The following is a 25797-nucleotide window of genomic DNA, read 5'->3' on the forward strand; positions in this document are numbered from 1 at the left end:
TAGGTGGATTGCATGAGTCCAGGACTGAGACCAGCATGGGCAATGTGGTAAAACCTCGCCTCTACAAAAAATACAAATAAAAGTATCCAGATGTGGTGGTGTGTGCCTGTAGTCCCAGCTACTTGGGAGGCTGAGGTAGGAGGATTGCTTGTGCCTGGGGAGGTTCAGGCTGCAGTGAGGCGTGATCACGTCACTGCACTCCAGCCCTGAGCAACAGAGTGAGACCTTGTCTCTAAATAAATAAATAAATAACATAACTACGTATTCTTTGCATAGCTATTCAAATGCAAAAAAAAAAGTAGAAAGGATAATAGGATAATTGTGGACTATTCATTGAAATACTATATAGCAGTAACATTGAATGAACAGTGAACAACTACATGGAACAACTTGGTTGAATTTCACAAACACAATGTTGCAAGAAAGAAGCCAGACACAAAAACATTATGTATCTCTATTATTTTATTTATATCATGTAAAAACAGGTGAGTTCTTGTATTTAGTAGACTGGGTGATAGCTACCCTGAGGTGACTAGTGGTTGGAATGGGACACAGTAGAGGCTCCTGGAATGCTGATACTGATTCATTTTTTGATTTGGTTGCTGGTTACATAGATGTGTTTACCTCAGTATTTTGAGCTGTGCGCTTAGATCTGTGCCCTCTTTTGTATGTATGTTTATTATACTTCAATAGAAAGAGAAAACTGTATGAAAGATTAAATATCATGCAGCCATTAAGGGTCCTATTTTCAAAGATTATATAATGATTTAGGCAAATAATTACAGGCCTAACCGTTAAAAAGAAAAGATTGTAAGAAATAAGTCAGAGTGTAATCTCTACAATGCAGTTATTTTTGGGAGGATTGAGGTTTTTTGTTTTGCCTTTTTTTTTTTTTTTTTTTTTTTTTTGAGATGGAGTCTCAGTCAGTTGCTCAGGCTGGAGTGCAGTGACATGATCTTGGCTGACGACAGCCTCTGCCTCCCGGGCTCAAGTGATTCTCCTGCCTCAGCCTCCCAAGTAGCTGGGAATGTAGGTGTGCACCACCACGCCCAGCTAACTTTTGTATTTTTAGGTGAGATGGGGTTTTGCCACGTTGGCCAGGCTGGTCTCGAACTCCCGACCTCAAGTGATCTGCTTGCCCTGACCTCTCAAAGTGCTGGGATTATAGGCGTGAGCCACTGCACCCAGCTTGAGGTTTTTTTTTTTTTTTCTTTGTGCCTATTTGTTACTCAGTTTTCCTAAAATGAGTACATACTTCTTTTATAGGTAGGAAAATTAAAAAGATCCAAAAGGGACCAGGTACAGTGTCTCACGCATGTAATTCCAACACTTTGAGAGGGTGAGATGGGGCATCTGTTGAGCCCAGTAGTTTGAGACCAGCCTTGGAAACATAGGAAGACCCCATCTCTACAGAAAAACTTTAAAATTAGCTGGGCATGGTGGCCCGTACCTGTAGTTACAGCTACTTGGGAGGCTGAGGTGGGAAGTCAAGGCTGCAGTGAGCCAAGATCGCACCACTGCACTCCAGCTTGAGCAACACAGTGAGACTTTGTCTCAAAAAAAAAAAAAAATTGTGCGGACACACACACACACAATTTGTTTCGCTTCCCTAGAGACTATATTATATATGGCATTTCACGTCAACTTTTGATATACACTGTAATTTTAAATGACTATTTTGTAGAATATACTTCTTTAAAATATGGAGTCCTAGATTAGACAAAATCATCCATATGTAACTTCAGCTGTGAAGACCAACAGTGAATGTCTCTGTTCTAAGATAACAAAAAGCTGCGTTTAGTAATTCTTACAGGACTACCACACTGTTGCATAGTCATAAGCTTTTGGTTACAACACAAACTCTTGGAATAAATCAAACAACTAGTGCAATTCAGTATAATAGGATTATTCTTGAGTCTAAAATTAGTGTATTATTACTCTGGATCATTGAACCTTTATCTTCTCTTTGAGACAGTCTCACTGTGTCACCCAGGCCCAAGTGCAGTGGTGCAATCTCAGCTCGCTGTAACCTCCGCCTCCCAGGCTCAAGCGAGTCTCCCACCTCAGCCTCCTGAGGAGGTGGGACTACAGGCATGTGCCATCATGGGTGGCTAATTTTTTGTATTTTTTTGTGGAGACCGGGTCTCACTGTTTCCCTGGCTGGTCTCAAACTCCTGGGCTCAGTCTGCTCACCTTGACTTCCCAAAGTGTTGGGATTACAGGCATGAACCATTATGCGTTGGCCATTGAGCCTTTGTGGTTGCCCATTGAATCTTTTTATCTTAACCACATGTTGCCTAGGATTATGTGTTTTGGTATTTGAAATTTTAAGTCTTGAAAGAATTTGTGAAATGTAAGTTTGACTATAACACTTCCCTTTTATGCTTTTGTTAGTTTTGTAAGCATATCAGTAGTCAGAACTACTTGGGCAAAAAAGTTGATAAGTCATTATAACATCTCATAGTCATTATAGGAGAAATTCTACAGTTTAATCTTTATTGGAACGAGTTGTATATTTGATTTTGTAAAGTTTCCTTTTTCATTGAAACATAAATTATTATCACCAGGCCAAAATTATCTTTCCCATTCTGTGTTTTATTAATTTATAGTCTAAAAGCAGTACTTTCTGTCATTTAAAAACAAATTTTATCAGTTTTAATAAAATGTTTTAGTGCTTTGGGATGACTTTGACTCTGTCTTTGGTCATTATAGCACTTAAAATGTGTGTCTTTGTTCTTTGGAATTTGATTCTTTTAAATGGGAGAAAAGTTGGAAGTTTTTAGATAATCTTAGGAAAAACTCTTAAAAATCTTTAGCCATGTATAATGTAATTATTCCTCAATAATTCAGCACTTATAAATTCTGGAGAAAAGCATTCCTTTAGGGTAGGAGTAGAAGGAAGATGAGTCTTATTTCTACATTCCTACTTTTGGTTTGTGTCTTTCATGAACCACACCATTATTCACTGAACTCAGTCAATAACCACTTAATGCCTGGCGTCTTATTTCTCTAACGTCAAACATATACTTGCTTCCACATTGCATTTTATAAATGAAAACATGTTTATTGAAGAAAATTCAGGAAGTGAATAAAATTTACTTCCTAAATTTGTGAAAAATTTTTTCATGAAGCAGTATTGGCTTCTAAGATTAAAATAAGTTTAGTTCTTCATTAGAATTTGTTTTGCCTCTTTTAAGGCTCATGCAGCCAACCTCCTTTCCTACTTCCAGGATTTCTGTGTCGGTATCTGTCCTATACCTGTTCCTTTCAGAGGATAGGCAGACTCAGATCTACTTGAAGTTTTAAAGTAATTTCCTTTCCCCTTTCTGCTCCTTATACTTTTGAGGTATGTGGTGTGCTTCCATTAGTGACGTGGTTCATAAGGTCATGATTCTCAATTTGAATGCAAATCATATTGAGAATTTAGGAGAAAATGGTAATGACTTGCGAAGAAATAGTTTCATTTAAGAAACATCTTTAAATGCTCTTCACTTGCTTTTTTACCCAGATATTTATAGTGTGTTTTACCTTAAAGATCTTGGATTGGAATTTTTTAAACTTGCAGTTCTTGCCCTAATATGTAAAATGAATTTATACTTCTGAGAAAAAAAGTTTAATGTTTGTGTAATAATGTCTCTATGCAAGATTCATTAAATCTTTTAGCATTTAAAATTTTAAATGGCTGAATTTCTATAAAAAGAATTACTAAAATTATTTTGTGAATGTTTCTGCTGTTTCAGATCAGTAGTAATTTCACTTCGTCTTCTTCCAAAACTATTTGGTACTTTTCAGCAGTTTGGGAGCAGTTACGATACACACTGGATAACAATGTAAGTAAATAAAAGAAAAAAGTATTTATTTTAAAGATTTTTTTCTAATTATAGTTATCTAAAGGTTTTGACTAACCTACAAGCTTTTACTCTGTACCAGGAAAATTTGAGTTTCATGTGGTTTGTTTTCTTAGATTTTTCTGCCACTTACCCCTGTAGAGATTATATCCTGATCAGTAGGAAAATCTGTGTTTTGTTTTCTTTGGAGTTTGAGAACAGTACTTTAGCAATTAATACTCTAATTTTAGGGAGATTTTTAGTGTATGCAGCTACAGCAGAGTACTTTTGAAGAAGAGCCACACTAAAGTAAACTCTGGCATGCCTTTAATTTTTCCCATTTCTAGGAATTGGCTGTAGACCTAATGTCATGTTTGGGGTAATCTTGACACTACCCTATTACAGGTTGAGTATGCCTAATCTGAAAAATCTAAAATCTGAAATGCTCCATAATCCAACATTTTTGGAGCATCAGTAGGACACTCAAAGGAGATATTCATCGGAGCATTTTAGAATTTGGATTTTTGGATTAGTTATGTTCAACTGCTATGCATTCTGCGAATATTACGGAATCTGAAAAAATTTGAAACACTTCTGGTCTCCAGCATTTTGGATAAGGGGTATTCAACTTGTACTCCATTTATGGAGAACTTATGATTAATGAATGTTACAATAATTCTTCCAAAGGTAGAACTTTTATGTGAAATTGACCCCATGTTTTGGTAATAAGTCTAGAGAAAGTTGTCTACCACAAACAATACATTAAGAAGATGTGTTGTATGCTTTATTCTAAATAAGCTTTTGGAGAGATTTCGGAGACATTTGAATTTTAGGGAAAATTCGACTTGTTGAAGGATTCATTTGTGAGATCAAGTTCTCAATTCTAAGCTTAGGTGGTAAGAACACTTGTTTGCTTTCACAATGGAGTATCACTTTTACAGTTCTTGGAAGTCTGCACTATAATTCCAGATTAGATGAAGTTAATTCTTCTGAGTCATATACCTTGCTTCTTATTGTTCTTTTAAAGGGAATATGTTTAATCTGGACCTTTATTATTATTTAGAAGTATCTTAGTCTCTTTCTTTGGTTAATACTACAGTAAGAATCCAGTGAAGGTTCTATTTTTGCAAGGAAGGTCCTTCAGCTTCCAAAAGGAGGGGTAAGGGAAAGCATTTAACATCACTGAAGAACAAGAATAGTGTGAGCCATTTTTCATTGCCTCTTTCTATAATTTTTAAGTGGCTGAATTTCAAAATTCTAATGCAGTAAAGGCAGTCATTTGGTGCTAACACGGGCGAGCAGGTGTCATTATAGTCAGTGGAGGTGGTTCATATTAAGGAGTAACTTTCTTGTATAGAAGGGGCAGTCTCTGAATATTCAGTTACTTAATCAAGTACCCGAACCTAAATATATTGAGTTGAAACTCTTTTAGCTTGTTCCTTAAATTAAATGTAAATAAGCTTAATTAAGGAAAATTCACAGGGTTTCCATTACCACAAGAGATTGGTATCCTAAATCTCATAAACTACATCACTTAAAAGAACTCCTGTGGTTATTTGACATCAGTAACAACAAAAGCTATCATTTATTGTGAGTCTAGTATGTATAGCAGCACTTAATATTTAGTACATATTATCTCTTAAACTCGTTCTAATGGCCCATAGTTTAAAATTGGAAACTTACCCTTGATTCTTTTAATAAACCTTCAAGCAAACAGACTTCCAGAAGACAGCTTACTTGCCTGAAGCTGTGTTGTAGCAAGTGTATTGGAGCTGGCTTCAAACCCAAAGTCTGTCTTCTTTCTACCACTTGACCTTTATTTAGTGAATAGCAAGGTGAAAGTAACTTCTGTTTAAAATATGGCTATAACAGAAACACGATGTAAATTACATGGAACTTAGAGAATTTTAATACGTCTACATCTGTACATTTTAGCAGATAAATTGCTAATAGGTGTTATATGAAATACATTATGTTAATTATGGAAGTTATGGACCCTGGGATCTCTGAATGTATATGCCACTATTTGTGTTTTCATTTTAGTATTTCTACATTATTTTGGAACTCAGTGCTGGGTATTTCTTTGATTTTTTAAAAAAAATTTTGTTCAAAAATATAAGCAAATTAATGACAAAAGATATATGCAGTAAGTTTATTGTATGCCTTCTGTATGCCAGATATTGTGCTAAGTAATGAGCAAAGCACATAGTATATTCTTATATGAAATGGTATCATATTACTTTTAATATTAACTCAAATTAGTCATTGACAATAGTACTTTCACAGGCATTTTGAGATTAAAAACTTAAAAAGGTACTTTAAATTCATAAAAATGAAGGAACATTGCTTTATATCTTTTCACCATTCAAATATAAATAAAACGTGTATATTTTTCGTAACTAAAATTTTACATTTGAAGATTTTTTTTAGATTTGCATATTTACTGTCATAGCATAGATTTATTCTCTTACCCTGCCCACTTTAAAATTATTTTTTCTTTTATTTGGGCCAGGTGGGCAGAAAAAGAACTGAACATGATGAAGCTTTTCTTTGATAATTTGGTATACTACATTCAAACTGTGAGAGAAGGAAGACAAAAACATGCACTGTAAGTACCTCTCAACTGGGTTAAATACATTTGTGTGGATGTCTTTCCTTTGAAAGATGATTTTCCAGTGTTTTAACTTTTTTTTCATATAATAAGTAATTGTAACAGAAAACTTTATTTGTATAAAATTATGAAAAGGCTGCTAGAACTTTTTAAGCTGAAAGATTCTTAGGAGGTTACTCTTAAATTCTTAGGTAAATGTAGCTGGCTCACTTTTGGGGGTTGGTTAACCTTCACTATTGAGATTTGTTCAAAGATAACTGTTTTTAAGGAATCAAAAGTAAATACATTTTTTCAGAAACCATGGATACGCTTGTTTTAACAGTTTAGAGCATTGATTCTAAAATTTGTAAATATTTACCTCAAAAATAATTAACAGTTAATTTAAAACATTTTATTATAATTGCATACTAGTATTAGAAAGTTTAGGACGTGTGGAAGGTTTTAAAACTGGTGGTATATCATTAATATTTTCTCATTACATCAAAATATTCTCTGGATATATTCAAGTGATTTGGGACAAGAATTGGTAGAAATGGATTGGTGGTGGTATAGCTGTATTTGAAGCTTCTTTAAGGAGACGCATAGGAGATTCAGAAGATTTCTGCTGGTGAGCTGATTGTTATGGACTGATGTCCATGTTGAGGAAACCAGTTCAATGCCACTACTGGCATATTAATGAAGAAGAGGAGGAGTCACACTGTGATTGAAAAAATCACATAGAAAACTTCCACAAAGGTGGAAACTAAGCAGACTGTAGAAGTGTTCGGAAAAGTCACAGACCTTTAAGGCATGCATACTTCTAAAAATAAATTTACTTATTTCCCTGCACAAATCAGTTACTTCTCTAGATTTTATTTTTACTGTGTCCTTTAGGGTGCAGCTATCCTCCCACTTGCCTAAAACTTGAGACTTGAGGCATTTTTGTACTCTTATTTCCAAACATGAATAATGATGACGATGAGAAAAAAGCCAGTGTTAGTTGATATTTACCATTGTGTCAGATACCAACTATTTTAAGATATACAACAACCCATTTGAGACCGTCTTACTTTAGAAATGAGTATACTGAAGCTATATGATATGACAACTTGTCCAACGTCACACACAAAGAATAGAGCGAGCTTCTGTACCGACAGTCTGTTTCTGTTCTAGAATTTGTATTTGTAAATGCTACATTATACTGCCATTAATCTCTACCTTTTTGTTAAAATATACCCCATGTCTTTTCACAAGTTGACATTTCCACAAACACTACTTTTGTCCTTATAACTACCTCTAGTTTAGTCTCCTTGCCTCAGTCTTCCCATATGCTGGTTCATTCTTTCTATCTGTCAAATTAGGAAGGCAGTATGGTACTGGTGAGAAGCCCATGGGCTTGAGAATCATGCAGACCTAGCTCTAGGTTATTAATCTATTATTTTAATTATTTCAATTATTTACCCCTCTAATTCCAATTATTTACCTTATAAGTGTTTATAAGAATTTAATGAAATGATATAGTGAATTGTACCTGGCACATAGGTTATCTACAAATTGTAGTTACCTGGTTAAAACAAATAATATGGCATATGAAATATACAAGAATTCTGTGTCTTAACCACATCCAGAGATTCTTCATGGCATAAAAAATAAAATACCAATCTCTTCAGCTTAGTATTCTGTGCTGTCTATGAACTAAATTCAACCTTTCCAGTTTTATAGTTTAATTTTTTTTGACAGTTTATTCTACAAGCTTATCAAATTATTTCTGGGGTATTTCTATTTACTGTATTCCATAGCTTTGCTTACAAAGTTCCCTCTATACAGGATGTATTATTTTAAAATTATATTAAAATTCTAACTGTTATTCCAAGTCAGTATCCTTCTTTTTTCCTATTGAAGCAGAGTTTGACGATAATGGTGGCCTCTTGAATCCAAACATTACGCTTATGCTCTATAAAAATCATAGGATCACCAGGCATGGTGGCTCATGGCTGTAATCCCAACACTTTGGGAGGCCGAGGCAGGCAGATCACCTGAGGTTGGGAGTTCCGGACCAGCCTGACCAACATGGAGAAACGTCGTCTTTACTAAAAATACAAAAAAAAAAAAGTCAGGCGTGGTGGCGCATGCCTGTAATCTCAGCTACTCAGGCGGCTGAGGCAGGAGAACCACTTGAACCCAGGAGGTGGAGGTTGCAGTGAGCCGAGATCGCACCACTGCACTTCAGCCTGGGCAACAAGAGTGAAACTCCGTCTCAGAAACAAAACAAACAAAAATAATAGGATCAACAAAGAGCAGAAATAAAACCACACATGGCCCACATTTTTATTAGGAGATGGGGAGTTAATTACTTGTCAGCAAAGAAATAAACACTAGGTTATAAAAGAGCTCCCACCACAGCTGTAAGCCTGTGGACTTGAAGAGCAGGACTTGAGAGGCATAGTGAAAGGGAAATGGAAGTCATAAAGTGAATCATCCTCGTAAAGAGAAAGTCCAACATTAAGTATCAAAAAGGAACATAGGTCTGAGATTTAGTTGTTCACTGCATTGACAACAGTGAAGTTACTCACTTTGTTAGTGGAATCAGAGGTGAGCAAAGCATTGCTTCTGTGGTGAAAAAGGAGTAGGGCTCCTTGGAGATGTGTTTTATGTGTTTTTAGGGTATACTAGAATAATCTTTCCAACCTTTCAATCTGCCTTGTTGGCTGCCATCCTAGGAGAATAAAACTCTTAGAACAGAGAGATGTTGTCTGGACTATTTTGATATAATTTCCCTATTCCTTCAGGGTGTAAAACAAGTGTACATTTGCTACTCTTTGTTCCTGCATACTTATTTCAGTATTTTTTTTCCAGTGGAGATTAAAATAGGAAAGTTCTGAAATTTTTCACCGAGGGGGGAAAAAGATTCTTGTAGCATGAAAGATGATATTTTTATTTTTTCATTTTGTAATTTTTGTTTTTTGATTTTATATATATATTTTTTAACTTTATTTTTTTTTTTGACGGAGTTTTTGCTCTTTTGCCCAGGCTGGAGTGCAATGTCGTGATCTCAGCTCACTGTAACCTCCACCTCCTGGGTTCAAGTGATTCTCGTGCCTCAGCCTCCCGAGTAGCTGGGATTCCAGGTGCCTGTCACTGCACCCGGCTCATTTTCGCTTTTTAGTAGAGACAAGGTTTCGCCATGTTGGCCAGGCTGGTCTCGAACTCTTGACCTCAGGCGATCCACCCGCCTCCGCCTCCACCTCCCAAAGTGCTAGTATTACAAGCATGAGCCACTGCGCCTGTAGTATGGAACTCTTGACCTCAGGCGATCCACCCACCTCCGCCTCCGCCTCCCAAAGTGCTAGGATTACAGGCATGAGCCACTGCGCCTGTAGTATGTTCTTAAAAGGACATATTACATGTTTCTTGAATCCAGTGCCCTCTAGAGAAAATCTTGTCTGCGGAGGCTGCAAAGAGATTTTCTTTTAAGGCAGTAATCTGTTACTAAAGTTTCATATCTTCGGGGAAGATATTTCCTGTGTATTTCCTGTGATGTCAGAAGCCATGGACAAGCCCATGAGAATTTGTCAATATTGATACCATCTTTGTCTGACATCCCAAGGAATTTTTCTCACTGGTGGTTTCAGCAGCCCATAGGACCCTGATGGAGCCCACAGAGATCTTTGAAGTGCAGCATCAGGGGCTATACTGTGGGAGTACAAAGGGACTAGACCCATGCCTTCAGGGTTATGAGTCCCTTATTCCGAGATGTAAGTATAGGGGAAGAATTATTTCAGATGTAAAGGCACTTAGTAAAGGGCAAGACTTTATTCTCCTTTTATGTTTGATTGATGTCCCGTAGACAAGGCAAGAGGATACAGTAACGTAAAACCGCAGAACTGATGGGTCATATGACTCATTTTTGAATTTGTACTCAAGGCCTCTGCTACAAAATCTCTTGTTGTTTAACTTAAAAAGCCTAGAAGCCCTTAAGAGCTAGCTGTTCTTGAATTTTATCTGGGTTGCCTTATAGTCTGAGAGTTGCTTATCAGATTTCCTCTCCCCTACATCTCGTCATATGTATTTTCACTTTCACAAAGGTCAGTGCAGCATTAATGAGGCAAAAGTTAATCTTTTCTTTGCCAGCATTAATAAGAGACCCTAAAGAGCAGCAAAGGCATGTCCAATGAACTCAATCTTCAGAAAACTTAAGCTTTAAAACTTCAGTAATGAATTTAGTGCGATTTTGGGAAGCTAATTTTGGGATGCTGTTAAAATTTTGCTCTTACTTGTGGATTACAGGACATTGAATTAAGATGCCCAGGCTGTGCACAGTGGCTCATGCCTGAAATCCCAGCACTTTGGGAGGCCAAGGTGGGTGGGTCACTTGAGGTCAGGAGTTGGAGACCAGCTGGCTAATGTGGTGACACCATATTTCTACTAAAAAGAAAAAAAAAAATCAGCTGGGTGTGGAGGCATGCACCTGTAATCCCAGCTCCTCGGGAGGCTGAGGCAGGAGAATCGCTTGAACCCAGGAGGCGGAGGTTGCAGTGAGCTGAGATCACGCTACCGCACTCCAACCTGGGCGAGTGTGAAACTCCGTTTCGGCAAAAAAAAAAAATGCCCGTTGACCTTCTGCATGCTAGGTTATAGATCAGAGCATAGACCAGCCACTGTTTTATGTTGGCAGAGCAGTTTGGGCAGTTGATCCACAGTCTGCCTTTTGATCTGTAAAACAGCAATAATAGCTTATTATTGACTTAGTTTCATTGAGTGCTCAAGTACTTGAACTAGAATGTGATATTATAGACACAGTTAAATATGCAGTTCACTGGGGTTGCCAAAGGAAAGGAATCCTTTTAAAATGCAAACCTGGGCCGGGCATGCTGACACCTGTAATCCCAGCACTTTGCGAGGCCAAGGCAGGCAGATCACTTGAGGTCAGGAGTTTGAGACAGCCTGGCCAACATGGTGAAACCCCGTCTCTACTATAATAAAAATAACAAAAATTAGCCGGGTGTGGTGGCGCACGCCTAGCTGGGATTAGCTTGTAATCCCAGCTACTCCAGAGGCTAAGGCACGAGAATCACTTGAACCTGGAAGGCAGAGGTTGCAGTGAGCGGTGATTCTGTCACTGCACTCCAGCCTAGACAACAGAGTGAGACTCTGCCCCCCTTCCAGGCCAAACACACAAATTTTTAAAAAAGCAAACCTGATGATTACCTCCACCCCAAACATGGTCCCCTCACCCCCACTCACCAGCACTCTTCCCTGACTTCCTTTTCCATCTCTTCTTTCTGACTTTGGGGCCGACCACAGTCTATCTCTTGTTGATCTATTCAGACTCATCTGCTACCCTACCTCACTAAAAGTTGCTTCTTTAAAAGTTTCAAAAGCAACTTTTTTATTAAGCATCAAATTTTATGCATGTGAATTATAATTATTTAGATTGGAAATAACATTCAAAAATACAAATTTTGTATCAGCTCTACTTTTCATGAACTAGATTTATGGAAATATTATTTTATTAGTGTTTCTTGGGTACAGAATATATTATCACTAAAGGGACCATGATATGAAGTATGTACTTTTTAGATAGAGATGGTGTTTTTTACTTGTTGCCTATTCTAACTTATGTGTGTGTTACATACTTTTAAAATGACATACTTCCTCTGCTTCACTGTTGAATTTTTGTGTGCTTTCTTATGTAATTTAAAAGTAAACTTTGTTGTAGTTTTGTGATTTGTGTAATTTATTAAATAGTATAAATTTTTTTGTTTTGCCTTTATGAACTTCTTTCGTGTAACCAAAGATACTTAGTTAAAATAATTAAGAATTATTAAAACAATTTTTGGTAGAAGTTATGCATAGGACCACTAAATTTTTAAAAGTAATTAAGAAATAGGATATTTAATTATTTTAATGACTTTTAAATTATAGGTACAGCCATAGTGCTGAAGTTCAAGTTCGTCTTCAATTCTTGACTTGTGTATTTTCAACTCTGGGATCACCTGATCATTTCAGTAAGTTTTTTAATCAGTACTTTTTAAAAATCTGTTTTGACTATTGGAAGAACTAAATTTACTCTCGCTTCTGATTTCTGCAGTTTTTTTTTTTTTAGTTTAATTTAATTTTAGAGTCAGTGGGCACATGTATGTTTGTTACAGGGGTATATATTGCGTACTGGTAGGGATTGGGCTTCTTGTGTACCCATTACTCAAATAGTGAACATTGTACCCGATAGTTTATTTTTCAACCCTTATCCTATTCCTGCCATATCCCCTTTTGGAGACTTCAGTGTCTATTAGTTTCATCTGTATGTCCATGTGTACCCATTGTTTAGCTCCTGCTTACAAGCAAGAATGTACGGTATTTGGTTTTCTGTTTCTGAGTTAGTTCACTTAGAATAATGGCCTTCAGTTCCATTTATGTTGCTGCAAAGGACATGATTTCATTCTTTTTTCATGGCTGCTGCAGTGATTATTATTAATACATTTATAAATTATACCAACATTTAGATAATTTATTAAAGTAATTGAGATTGTTTGCACTTTAAATAAATTAAAAAATTTTTTTTAGTTCTATAAGACCTTTTCTCTTTCTTTTTTGAGACATGGTCTCACACTGTCTCCCAGGCTGGAGTTCAGTGATGTGATCACAGCTCATTGCAGCTGTTGACCTCCCCGGCTCAAGCAGTCATCCCACCTTAGCCTCCTCAGTAACGTGGGACTACGCACCACCATAGCCAGCTAATTTTTTTAAAATTTTCATAGAGATAGGGTTTCCCTGTGTTGCCCAGGCTGGTCTCAAACTCATGGGCCCAAACAGTCTTCCTGCCTCGGCCTCCCAAAGTGCTAGGATTACCAGCGTGAGTCACTGCACCTGGCTGACTGCATCTTTTATTATTTTTGCTTGTAGAATCTTGCTTTCCCTTTGGTTGGAGATAGGTATTATTTATGTATTATTATCAGGGCTAATCTTTTGAAAATTATTTGGCTTTATGGGTGATGGAGACATTTAGAGGCCCCAGTTTTATTTAGTTTGACTTTAAACTCAGTTTCGTTAACAGTTAATTTTTTAAAAGTAGAGCTGGGTCTGTTATATTCAGGTTGTGTACCATATCCAAATCCATGTGGTTATAGATGGTCTCATAAGAGAGGAACGAGCTTGATTTCTGTTAGCCAAAGCTCCTTTTTCCTTCATATACTGACTGTCATCCTTTACTCTCTACATTCTTCTTTTTCTGTGTGTCAATGTCAAACCTTATTTTTTGGAAGGACATTGTCTCTTTAACTGTGGTTAATATATTGTCAGCCTGATGGGTGTCTTGCTAGGAGTCGTCATGACTCTTTTCAAGTCCACACCTATGCTTGAGATATACTGTGTTTATCTTATTATTTAAAGTCTGTTTCTTTTTTCTTTTCAAACTATTTGTAACAAATGCCACCAACACTGGGATAACAGATTTCAAAAATAAGCGACCTGATTTTGGTAGGAAATTTCTCTTTCGTGTTATTACGTCATTTATTGACCCATTATGACTGATAACATTCAAGAAATAAGTAAAATACAGCAAAACCAATCTATAGGGAGAAGTCAAACTAAAACACATAGTCAACATAGATACTATGAACATTTAAGTTTCATATTTATTACACACAGTATAGATTCTCTGTGAATTTACAATAGACAATAGCTACTGTCCAGATAGTATCAAATCTAAAACTTCACTTCTCCCACATCATGGCTGCTCTCCCCCCCCACTTCACCTGCCCTCCAAGTGATCCTCCCACCTCAGTCTCCAGAGTAGCTGGGACCATAGGTGCACATCACCATACCTGGCTAATTTTTTTTTTTTTTTTGAGGCGGAGTCTTGCTCTGTTGCCCAGGCTGGAGTGCAGTGGCACAATCTCGGCTCCCTGCAAGCTCCGCCTCCCGGGTTCACGCCATTCTCTTGCCTCAGCCTCCCAAGTAGCTGGGACTATAGGCGCCCGCCACCACACCCAGCTAACTTTTTTTTGTATTTTTAGTAGAGACGGGGTTTCACCGTGTTAGCCAGGATGGTCTCGATCTCCTGACCTCGTGATCCACCCGCCTCGGCCTCCCAAAGTGGTGGGATTACAGGCGTGAGCCGCTGCGCCCAGCCTAATTTTTAAATTATTTGTACAGAGTCTCATTATGTTGCCCAGCCTGGTCTGAAACTCATGGACTCAAGCAATCCTCCTGCCTTAGCTTCCCAAAGTGCTAGGATTACAGGCCTCAGACCACTGTGCATGGCTGGTTGTACTTCTCTTATTGGCACAGTTCCTGTTACCCATAACGAAGTTACTTCAAAGTTATATGTAATTACATCCAATATTTTAATACTGATTTTCAATATGACAATAACTATAGTCTTTTAAAAAGTAACAAAAGTGTTTAAGTTGCCCATTGAATGTGGATTGGTGATTCAGCCAATTATGGATATACTTCTGTTTTTTTATTTAGTTGACTATAATTAACCTGGATACTCTTTATCTTGTTCTCCTTAATTAATGTGTCTAAGTTCTGATATATACTAAAATTGTTTTGGGTTTATTTATATTTGCTTCTATGGGCACAAGTTCTCAGAACAAATAATCTACACATTAACTGTTTCAGTGAGAAACTGATAGGATAACTTTTTTCTGATAAAACTCTTTAGACTGATACTGCTACTAGGGCGAATATTTCTGAGGAATTTTTCTGTATTTTGTCATTTCATCTACTTTTCCCAATAAAAGAAATTTCTTTTGATGGTACCATACCATCATGCCCCTTCTGGTTCTAGGGCACCACCCCAGGGTTTGGAACCTCTTAAAATGTACTTCAGAAATCCCTGGGATGTTTTGTTCTAACCTTTTGGACTGTCTAATTTTTTTCATACTCATACTTGTGATTGCCTATAATGCCTTCCCTTTTGTTCTGAATAGTTCATCTGTCTTCTGCCACACTTGGGCATCCTTTAATAATAATTGGGTACAGTACAGATTTTCTCTCATTAGCCTGACTCCCTAGCTGATTATGTCCTCTGATATGTTGCTGTTGTCTGTTTTAGGCAGTTTCCTTTTGCTTTCTTCATCATAAGGGTCCTTTTTTCTTTTTTTCTTTTTCTTTGTTTTGTTTTGAGACGGAGTCTTGCTCTTGTCACACAGGCTGGAGTACATTGGCGTGATCTTGGCTCACCGCAACCTCCACCTCCCTGGTTCAAGCGATTCTCCTGCCTCAGCCTCCCGAGTAGCTGGTATTATAGGCATGCGCCACCACGCCTAGCTAATTTTTTGTATTTTTAGTAGAGATGGGGTTTCTTCATGTTGGTCAGGCTGGTCTCGAACTCCCAACCTCAGGTGATCCACCCACCTCAGCCTCCCAAAGTGCTGGGATTACAGGTGTGAGCCACCGTGCCCGGCCTCCTTTTTTCATATTTTACAAAAATAATGCTTACTTATTTATCTCCTATATACAGAGAATGACCGTTGAACATGGTATACACTCTATTTATAATACTCAAACCTTAACCACTGATTCCTCAATTTTTAGGATTACCTCCCCCAATCATTTTTACTATTACACGGATGTGCTCCTATTTTAGGGAGAAGAATTTTCTTCCTAAATGGGTTCTTTGAGAATACTTCATAAGTTGTGTATTTTTAGGTGATTTACATATGGGTTATCTTAAACTACATTTTAAAAACATAAATTATGTGAAAATTCGTATTAAATACTTGTAAAAGGCTGTAAGATATCTCCTTTGTGTTTCTGGCTATATTGGTGTTTCTGGTACATTCATTTAGGGCCAAAATGTTGTATGAATATGATTTTAAATTTTACAAATAGGATGACATAAGAAATACTTATTGAGATAGTTTTGTTTTGTTTTGTTTTGAGACGGAGTCTTACTCTGTCACCAGACTGGAGAGCAGTGGCGCAAATCTTGGCTCACTGCAACCTCCGCCTCCCAGGTTCAAGCAATTCTCTTGCCTCAGCCTCCCGAGCAGCTGGGACTACAGGCATGTGCCACCACACCCAGCTAATTTTTGTATTTTTAGTAGAGACAGGGTTTCACCATGTTGGCCAGGATGGTCTTGATCTCCTGACCTCGTGATCTGCCCGCCTCAGCCTCCCAAAGTGCTGCGATTACAGGCGTGAGCCACTGTGCCTGGCCATTTTTTTTTTTTTTTTTTTTTAAAGAGACAGTCTCGCTCTGTCATCCAGGCTGAAGTGCATGATCATAGTTCAGGGCAGCCTTGAACTCCTGGGCTCGAAGAGCCTTCCCACCTCAGCCTCCCAAGTAGCTAGGACTAAAGGTGCGTGTCACCCTGCCCAGCTACTTTTTTGTTTGTTTTTGACACGGAGTCTTGCTCTTGTCGCACAGGCTGGAGTGCAGTGGTGAGGCCTCAGCTCACTGCAACCTCCACCTCCCGGGTTCCAGCGATTCTCGTGCCTTATCCTCCCGAGTAGCTGGGATTACAGGCACCCACCACCACGCCTGGCTAATTTTTGTATTTTTAGTAGAGACGGGGTTTCACCATGTTGACTAGGCTGGTTCTGAACTCCTGACCTTTGGTGATCCACCCACCTCGTCCTCCGGAAGGGCTGGGATTACAGGCATGAGCCACCACGCCCAGCCTACAAATTTTTGTTTTTTAATTTTTTGTAAAGACAATGTCTTCCTATATTGCCCAGACCGGTCTCAAACTCATGGCCACAAGTGATTCTCCCACCTCAGCCTCCCAAAGTACTGGATTACATGTGTAAGCCACTGCGCCTGGATGAGATAGTAAATCTTTTATACACTTTTATATAAATAAACTACAGTAGGTCATCAAATAATGTTTTAACATTAATGAGGAAAAAAACTGATTCCTGGCCCGGGCCACTGCCTGTGCAGAATTTACACATTCTCCCCATGTCTGCATGGGTTTTCTCTGGGTACCCTGGTTTCCTCCCACATCCCAAAGACGTGCACTGTGGATTCATTGGCATGTCTAAATGATCCCAATCTGAATGAGTATGGGTGTGTGTATGAGGGCAATCTGCAATGGAATGGCTTCCTGGTCAAGGTTAGTTACTGCCCTGTCCTTAAGATACTAGTCCCTGAGATGCTGGGATACGATTTGGCCACCCACAACCCTGAACTGGAATAAGCGAGTTGGAAAATGAGCAAATGAATGAATACAAATTGTAACATAGAAATTTGTAAGCTCTATCATATTCATAGAAATGCATAGCCATAAATGATGTGGTACAAAAGCGAGCCCACTAAATTTGTTATTGTTTGTGTTTGAACTGTCTGGTGGTAGGAAGTGCTCCTTACTGTGTTTAATTTGTAACCATTTAGTCCTTGATTTCATCTTCCACCACCGATTCGCCAAAAACTGGATAACTATCTTAGTGGTTTGTATTAATCTTTCTTAAATGTATATATAGCTCACATTTATTCCAGTGTTTAATATTCAAAGTGTTAACTTCTAAATAAGAAAGTTTAGTGAATTCTTTTTGGTTTTTTTAAGATGGAATCTCGTGCTGTTGCCCAGGCTGGAGTGCAGTGGCCGATCTTGTATCACTGCAACCTTCACCTCCCAGGTTCAGGCAATTCTCCTGTCTCAGCCTCCTGAGTAACTGAGATTACAGGCACACGCCACCATGCCCAGCTAATTTTTTGTATTTTAATAGAGGCAGCGTTTCACCATGTTGGCCAGGCTGGTCTGGATCTCCCAAGCTCAGGCAGTCCACCCACCTCGGCCTCCCAAAGTGCTAGGATTACAGATGGGAGCCACTTCACCCGGCTGCTGTGATTCTTTTTTTTTTTTTTTAATCATAAATATGCTGTAGCAACATAACTCTTCTTTATATCAATTAACATATGGTAAAGTTAGTTTCATTATGCATCATTTCAATTAAAATTGCAATTTCCAAGAACCTATCTGTGTTAAGTGAGGACTTACTGTACATACACATGCCTAAGAGAAGTTTAATTTTTTTGTATGTAGTTAATAAAGTATAAAATTTATAATTTTTATCTAGGGTTAAGTTTAGAGCAAGTTGACATCTTATGGCATTGTTTAGTAGAAGATTCTGAATGTTATGATGATGCACTCCATTGGTTTTTAAATCAAGTTCGAAGTAAAGATCAACATGCTATGGGTATGGAAACCTACAAACATCTTTTCCTGGAGAAGGTAATTACATTTCTCACAGTTTGTTATTATTTTTCCATGTTCCCTTTTTCATCTCTTGAAATACGAATTCTGTAATGCCTTTTTTTTTTGACAGTTTTTTTAAGTAGCCAAATGTAATGAATTTTAGCAGTCCTAATATAATTTTTGGTCAGATTGTGCTCTAATTTTGTTGTTTACACTGTTTACCTCTAAATTAATAGTTTATATTTATAAAAATGTTCTATTAGCTACAATAATTCAACAATTACAATAACCTTTGAAGGCAGCACTAATTTTCTTAGTGTTTGTTTTTTTGAAATCATCAGTAATATTGTAGTCCAATTTTCAGGGGTGGTGCCCACACCCACAAGTGTGAGAACTGTTTTCTGTGACTCTTCATGATTTAAATAACTGTCATTGCAGTCAGTCTTTTGGGCAAAGATAAGCCATTCTCCAGATGTGTAGATTGTGGGAAGGCATATTAAGAAGTGTTGTCATTATCGTAAAGATGTTCCAATTTTTCTTCTTCTTTACCACATGCCACAGTTCAGGTGACATTTTTCTGAATGAACTATTCCCAATTGAATTTTGAAACTCATTGAAAATAATGCAGTAAGACTTTTTTATGCTTATTTTTGAGATTATGAAGTCTCTCTGCAAAGTGTGACGTTATCTCCATGTTGGAACTGAGTATATGTATGAATGAGTTTTAGTGTGTATAAACTAAATCACTTAATAGACCCAAGACAGAGCTACAAATATAACTTTTGCCATCTTAAATTTCGACCTCTGACTTTAACAAAAACTGTACTTGTAGCTATACCTCTCATAAGTTTGTTTAGTATAGGTATACAATGCATGATAGTTGTCTTTATTTATGTCCTCTGATTTGGGTCTATGTACATCTTCAAAATTGAAGCCTGTATCAGACACATTTCAGTTATTACCTGAATAAAATGTTCATTAAATCACATATATATTTTCATTTTATTTTTTTTGAGATGGGCTTGCTCTGTCTCCAAGGCTGGAGTGCAGTAGTGTGATCACGTCTCACTGTAGCCTTGACCTCCCAGGCTCAAGCAATTCTCCCACTACAGCCTCCCGAGTAGTTGGGACTACAGCCACACACCACCATGTCCGGCTGATTTTTGTAGTTTTCGTAGAGATGAGATTTCGCCATGTTGCCCAGGCTGGTCTCAAAACTCCTGAGCTCAAGCGATCTGCCTGCCTTGGCTTTCCAAAGTACTGAGCCACCGTGCCCAGCCAAATTATTATATATTTTTATTTTTTAAAATTATCACTAAAAATTCAAACTGATCTGTTTCCTTCTACAATGTTTTCAGTAAAGTTTATTTAAATTTAATAAAATCTGTGAATTACCACACTAAATTAGCTTTGTGTTTCCCCCTACCCTTCCAAAGATGCCCCAGCTAAAACCTGAAACAATTAGCATGACTGGCTTAAACCTGTTTCAGCATCTCTGTAACTTGGCTCGATTGGCTACCAGTGCCTATGATGGTTGTTCAAATTCTGAGGTATGGATTTAGACTTACTTTATTAGGCAACTTTATTCCTCAAATTAGATTATCAAATTCGGTTTCCAAATTATTTTTCTACAAAGCATAGAATTTACTACCTGTGCAGTGCAGTTGGGTTTGTTTTGAGATGGAGTCTATCTCTGTTGCTCAGGCTGTAGTGCAGTGGTGTGATCTCAGCTCACTGCAACCTCCACCTCCCAGATTCAAGAGATTCTCTAGCCTCAGCCCCCGAAGTAGCTGGGATTACAGACATTTGCCACCATGCCTGGCTAATTTTTGTATTTTTGGTAGAGACAGGGTTTTACCATGTTACTCAGGCTGGTCTTCCACTCCTGACCTTAAGTGATCTGCCTGCCTTGGCCTCCCAAAGTGCTGGGATTACAGGCATGAGCCAACGTGCTCAGCCCAATTCTGTTCTCTGGTTTCAAAAGTTTTATGAAGCAAATTTATTTTTCAGTACGAAAGATAACATTGGGTGTGCTTAATGAAAAATCTATTACATGTTTCTTGATTTATAAAGAAGTGGCCATGTCAATGTTCTTTGAGTCTCCTAGACATTCCTAGATAATACAGCCAAATATTTTACTTCAAATAAAAGATTGATTTGTCTCAGATATGATTTTTATGCCACTTGGTTCAGCCTGGGCAACAAAGCAAGACTCCATCTGAAGAAAAAAGAATACTTGTATCTCTTAGCAAGTTTGGGGAAATTTTTTTAAAAAGGAAAAAGAATTATTTTTAAAAATTTTTATTATTATTATTTTTCGAGATGGAGTCTGGCTCTGTCACCCAGGCCAGAGTGCAGTGGTGTGATCTCAGCTCACTGCAACCGCCACCTCCCGGGTTCTAGCAATTCTCATGCCTCAGCTTCCCGAAGTATCTGGGATTACAGGGGTGCACCACCATGCCTGACTAATTTTTGTATTTTTAGTATAGGTGGGGTTTCACCATGTTGGCGGGGCTGGTCTCGAGCTCCTGACGTCAGGTGATCCACCCGCCTTGGCCTCCCGAAGTGCTGGGATTACAAGCATGAGCCACTGCACCAGGCAATTATGATTATTTTTTTTTGAGATGGTGTCTGGCTCTGTCGCCCAGGCTGGAGTGCAGTGGCACAGTCTCAGCTCACTGCAACCTCCACCTCCCAGGTTCAAGCGATTCTCATGCCTCAGCCTCTTGAGTAGCTGGGACAACAGGCATGCACCACCACGCCCAGCTAATTTTTGTATTTTTAGTAGAGTTGGGTTTTCACCACGTTGGCCAGACTAGTCTCGAACTCTTGACCTCAAGTTTTCCACCCGCCTTGGCCTCCCAAAGTGCTGGGATTATAGGTACGAGCCACCACGGCTGGCCAGAATAATTTTAATTGTATCTAAAATGCTTTTATTTTATTTTCTTACTGCCTTCTTTTCTTGTCTGAATAGGTTTTTTCAGTTTTTTTAGTCCTAACCCTTGCTTCAGTATCACTCTGATAACTGCTGGAGTGCAGTGGCACAATCTTGGCTCACTGCAACCTCCGCCTCCCAGGTTCAACCAATTCTCTTGCTTCAACCTCCCGAGTAGCTGGGATTATAGGCGCATGCCTGCCTGGCTAATTTTTTTTTTTTTTTTTAAGTAGAGACAGGGTTTCACCGTGTTGGCCAGACTGGTCTCGAACTCCTGAGCTCAGGCAGTCTGCCTGCCTCAGCCTCCCAAAGTGCTGCAATTAGAGGCGTGAGCCACTGCGCCTGGCCCACTATGATAATTTTCAATTTGGTAATTTCAGACAACTGAAGTAGTCGTGCTCTATTATGAAATAAGTTTACCTTTTTAAAGTAGGTGACATTAACACTAAAGTTGTTCAGCTGCCAATTTAGAAGGAAATCTTTCTTTACTCTGCCCAACTTTTTGGAAGCTTCCACTCGCCACTTTTTCTGTAGTTTTTAGTGAAAACATTTTTTTTTGTCATCTCATGGTTGACATCATAAATTTGAATGAGGCTGGACGCAGTGGCTCACACCTGTAATTCCACCTCTTTGGGAGGCTGAGGCGGGTGGATCAGCTGAGGTCGGGAGTTCGAGACCAGCCTGGCCAACATGGTGAAACCCTGTCTCTACTAAAATACAAAAAAATTAGCCAGATGTTGTGGCGCATGCCTATAATCCCAGCTACTTAGGAGGCTAAGGCATGAGAATCCCTGGAAACCTGGGAGGCAGAGGTTGCAGTGAGCCAAGATTGCGCCACTGCACTCCAGCCTGGGCAAGTGAGTGAGACTCTGTTCTCAAAAAAAAAAAAAAAAAAAAAAAAAAATTGAGTGAGAACTTGAGTTAGCATATCTTGTTAATTTTCTGTGAATACAAGAAAGCAGTGGTTTTCTCAGTTTAGGTTGGATGGATTCATTGAAGCATTGTACTCGTTATTGTGTTGGTTTTATTCCTTCATAGGATGTTTTTCAGGACTAGAATTTCCCTACTATGTAGTCACAACTTGTGAGTTAAACATGTATATATTGTTATCTGCTGTATAAATATTTTTTAGAATTAGTACAGGTGTATTTCGTCAATTGAGGAAATTTTTAAATCATTTATTTTTATTATTTAATAGCTGAATAATAGGAGTTGCCTATGATTTTTACTTTTGATACTTCAGTCTTAATGAGTTACATAGTTTGACAAACAAAATTTAGAGATACCATATTTTTCTTTCTTAGCTGTGTGGTATGGACCAATTTTGGGGCATTGCTTTAAGAGCACAATCTGGTGATGTCAGTCGAGCAGCTATCCAGTATATTAACTCCTATTATATTAATGGTAAGTGATTTGAAACATTGTCTGATAGGTAATTTCTATGTGAGGGTGTTTTGTGAAACTAAAATTTTTCTTTGATATAGCTAAACAAGAATATAAGGCTAATATATGTGTCTAAACATTTGGCTTTCAGGTAAAACAGGTTTGGAGAAGGAGCAAGAATTTATTAGTAAGTGCATGGAGAGTCTTATGATAGCTTCTAGCAGTCTTGAACAGGAATCACACTCAAGTCTCATGGTTATAGAAAGAGGACTCCTTATGCTGAAGACACATCTGGAAGCGTTTAGGAGAAGGTAATTTTTAAAATATCACACTGTTAGAATGAATTTCATTTTTATTCCTGACATATCCAGAAATATTCTTAAAGTGAATCTAAAGTTTTTGTTGGGGTCAAGTAGAAAGCATAATTCACCAAAGTGAAGGATCAGTAACATAAGTAATTTTTATTAAGAATATATACCATTTTGCCTTGGAATAGGCAATACGGGTTCCTGATAAATATTGCACACCTTTAATAATAGAGTTTGAGCAGATATGCATGAATAAGAATTGTTAGACAGAATTCCATCTCTAAGATAAAGTATTGACTTTGATTAAAAAGGCAGAACACCACTACTAAAAAAAGTTTCTCTAAAACTCTTACCAAGAACATCAAATAATCTCATAGTTGAATCAAGTTGAGTCATATGTTTCATTTGCTGTTTTTTTTTTCTTCCTGGACTAGGAGACAGTATTTTAATTTTGAATTTCCATTTACCATGGAAACATGACCAAAAAATTCTGTTAATGAATATCTGTATAATTAATTTAGACATAACCTGTGTAATACAGAAATAAAGCAAATTAATATTTATGAATATATCGACTGAAATGAAAGGTGAGTAGATAGTTTTAAGAAATTCTATTTGTTAAAAATTATGAGCAAATGTAAAAGTACTAAGAACTGTGTTGAAAAAAATTGTTAAAGTTAGTAACTTTTTTCAACTTCAGATCTTAGTTTGATATTGAAGTGATACAAGTGATATTTATTGACATTTTTAAAATATCAAGAAAGATGGCATAGTAAAGATATTTTATACATTCCTTATAAATAACATGCTTCCATGATTTGAAACATTTGGACATTACAAAATTCTTTAAGATTGCAATTCATGGAAATTCTGCTTAAAGAATTCCTTGTGTTTTTAATGAATGTGGAAAGGAACTCATTTTTTTACACAGAAACTTCTTACTGCCTTATAACTTTAACCACTTAAAAAAATAAAATTTTAAAAAGAGCAAATGTGGTGGTGTAACTTATTCAAATTAATTAATACGTATTATAAAATTCAGATATTACACTGTGATGTAGAAAATGAAAGTCTGCTATAATTGCTGTCTTCCTCGTGGAGATACTGTTAATGATACCCATACTTCTAAAATTTTTTCTGTGCTGTGGGATCTTCAACAAACCAACAAGGTCCTGTTGATTCACACCCTTAGTCCTTGCACAGCATTACCAATGTCTAAAATAAGTGCTTATTTTAAGTCTTTAAAAATGTATTTGTTTTTTGAGCATTCAGTGGTGGTTTTATAAATTTAATGAATTTAAGTCCAAAAATTCCTTCTCAGATGTACAAATTTTTTTCTGTTGTGAAAAAAAAAATTGTTATGTCCTTGATATCTTTTTATTTGTTCATGTTTTATGCTAAAAGTTAATGTTGATGTTAAATAGTTTATATAAAAATTTTTTGTTACTAGTACAATAACTAGGATATGGATAAAATTGAAGAGTCACAAAACGAAGCAGTAGTTTAAAAAAAATTTACTTAGGTATTTTTCATGCAAAATTTTGTTCTTGATGTGCTTAGTGCTATTATTAATTGAAAATTGCCTAACATCTGTAGATTGAAAATATAATTGTTCTTTGTGTTCTGTGTATTAAGGGAATAAACAATAATGTCTTAATTTGTTTACTTTTTAAAAAGAGATAAAGTTATAATCTTAAACAGTGGTTCTCAGCCAGAAGTGTTTTTGTTTCCCAAGTCATAGTACGTAATCCCTGGAGACACTTCTGATTATCACAGCAAGGGAGCATGTTATTGGTATCTGGTGAGATGCTGCTGAATATCAGAGCATGAGATACAGCCTCCTTCACCCCTATTCTTCTGCCTTCTGATAACAACAAATTATTAATTGGGCTTAAAATGTCAGTAGTGCCACTGTGGAGAAACTCTGGTCTTGAATATGTAACAGGAAACATTGTTTTAAGGTTACTCTTTTGCTCATACATCGGATCATGTGGAAATTAGACAAGTTCATTCATTCCCTCACTTTTTATCCTTCTATTCCAAATTTGCTGATTAGTTTTAGACTTTTTTTTTTTTTTTTTTAAACTCAGGTACCTTAGATCCTGTCTTCCACATCTGAAAATTAGAAAATTGACACGTGTTTAGTGATTATCATGCTAGGTGCCTGTTTCCTTTGAAATACAAGTCTTAGTAATTCACTTTATAATTTTAACAACCATGAATTGACTCTCAAATTCTATTAGGCTGGTTAGTATATATTTACCAGAATGTTTCTGTCCCTGAAAATTTTTTCTTAATATCTTTTTTCCTTCTGAATGCAGGAATCACAGCTTGCTATTTCATTTGCTGGATTAGTTTTTTTTTTTTTTTTAATTCCTCCTATCTCTCCTATTAATATTTCTACTCTCTTTATTAAAAAAAAAAAACTGGCCTTAAGGAGATTTTTTTTTTCCTCAGTAATTTCTTGTGGTGACTATTTTGTTAGGAGCTCTTAGCTGTTATTATGCAGTTATGTTTGATTCAGTATGATGAATCTGAACTTAAATTTGTTGCTGTAGAATACATTGGAATGAACTTAGAACTTCTTTTGGACTTTTCCAGTCTG

General features: G+C 37.2%; 1 protein-coding gene across 5 annotated transcripts in view; it reads left to right on the forward strand.

The window, feature by feature from the left end:
• USP34 (ubiquitin specific peptidase 34) overlaps positions 1-25797 on the forward strand; it is a 283346-nt gene that overhangs the window by 133192 nt on the left and 124357 nt on the right. For all 5 annotated transcript variants that reach the window (XM_034953216.3, XM_034953217.3, XM_055108352.2 and 2 more), the window contains 7 exons: positions 3741-3830; positions 6340-6435; positions 12343-12425; positions 18448-18602; positions 20003-20116; positions 22806-22905; positions 23036-23195. In XM_034953216.3, coding sequence (XP_034809107.1) covers positions 3741-3830; positions 6340-6435; positions 12343-12425; positions 18448-18602; positions 20003-20116; positions 22806-22905; positions 23036-23195 — 798 coding nt within the window. The remainder of the gene's footprint in view (positions 1-3740; positions 3831-6339; positions 6436-12342; positions 12426-18447; positions 18603-20002; positions 20117-22805; positions 22906-23035; positions 23196-25797) is intronic.

This window comes from Pan paniscus, chromosome 12 (assembly GCF_029289425.2).
Source record: "Pan paniscus chromosome 12, NHGRI_mPanPan1-v2.0_pri, whole genome shotgun sequence".
Classification (NCBI taxonomy): Eukaryota; Metazoa; Chordata; class Mammalia; order Primates; family Hominidae; genus Pan; species Pan paniscus.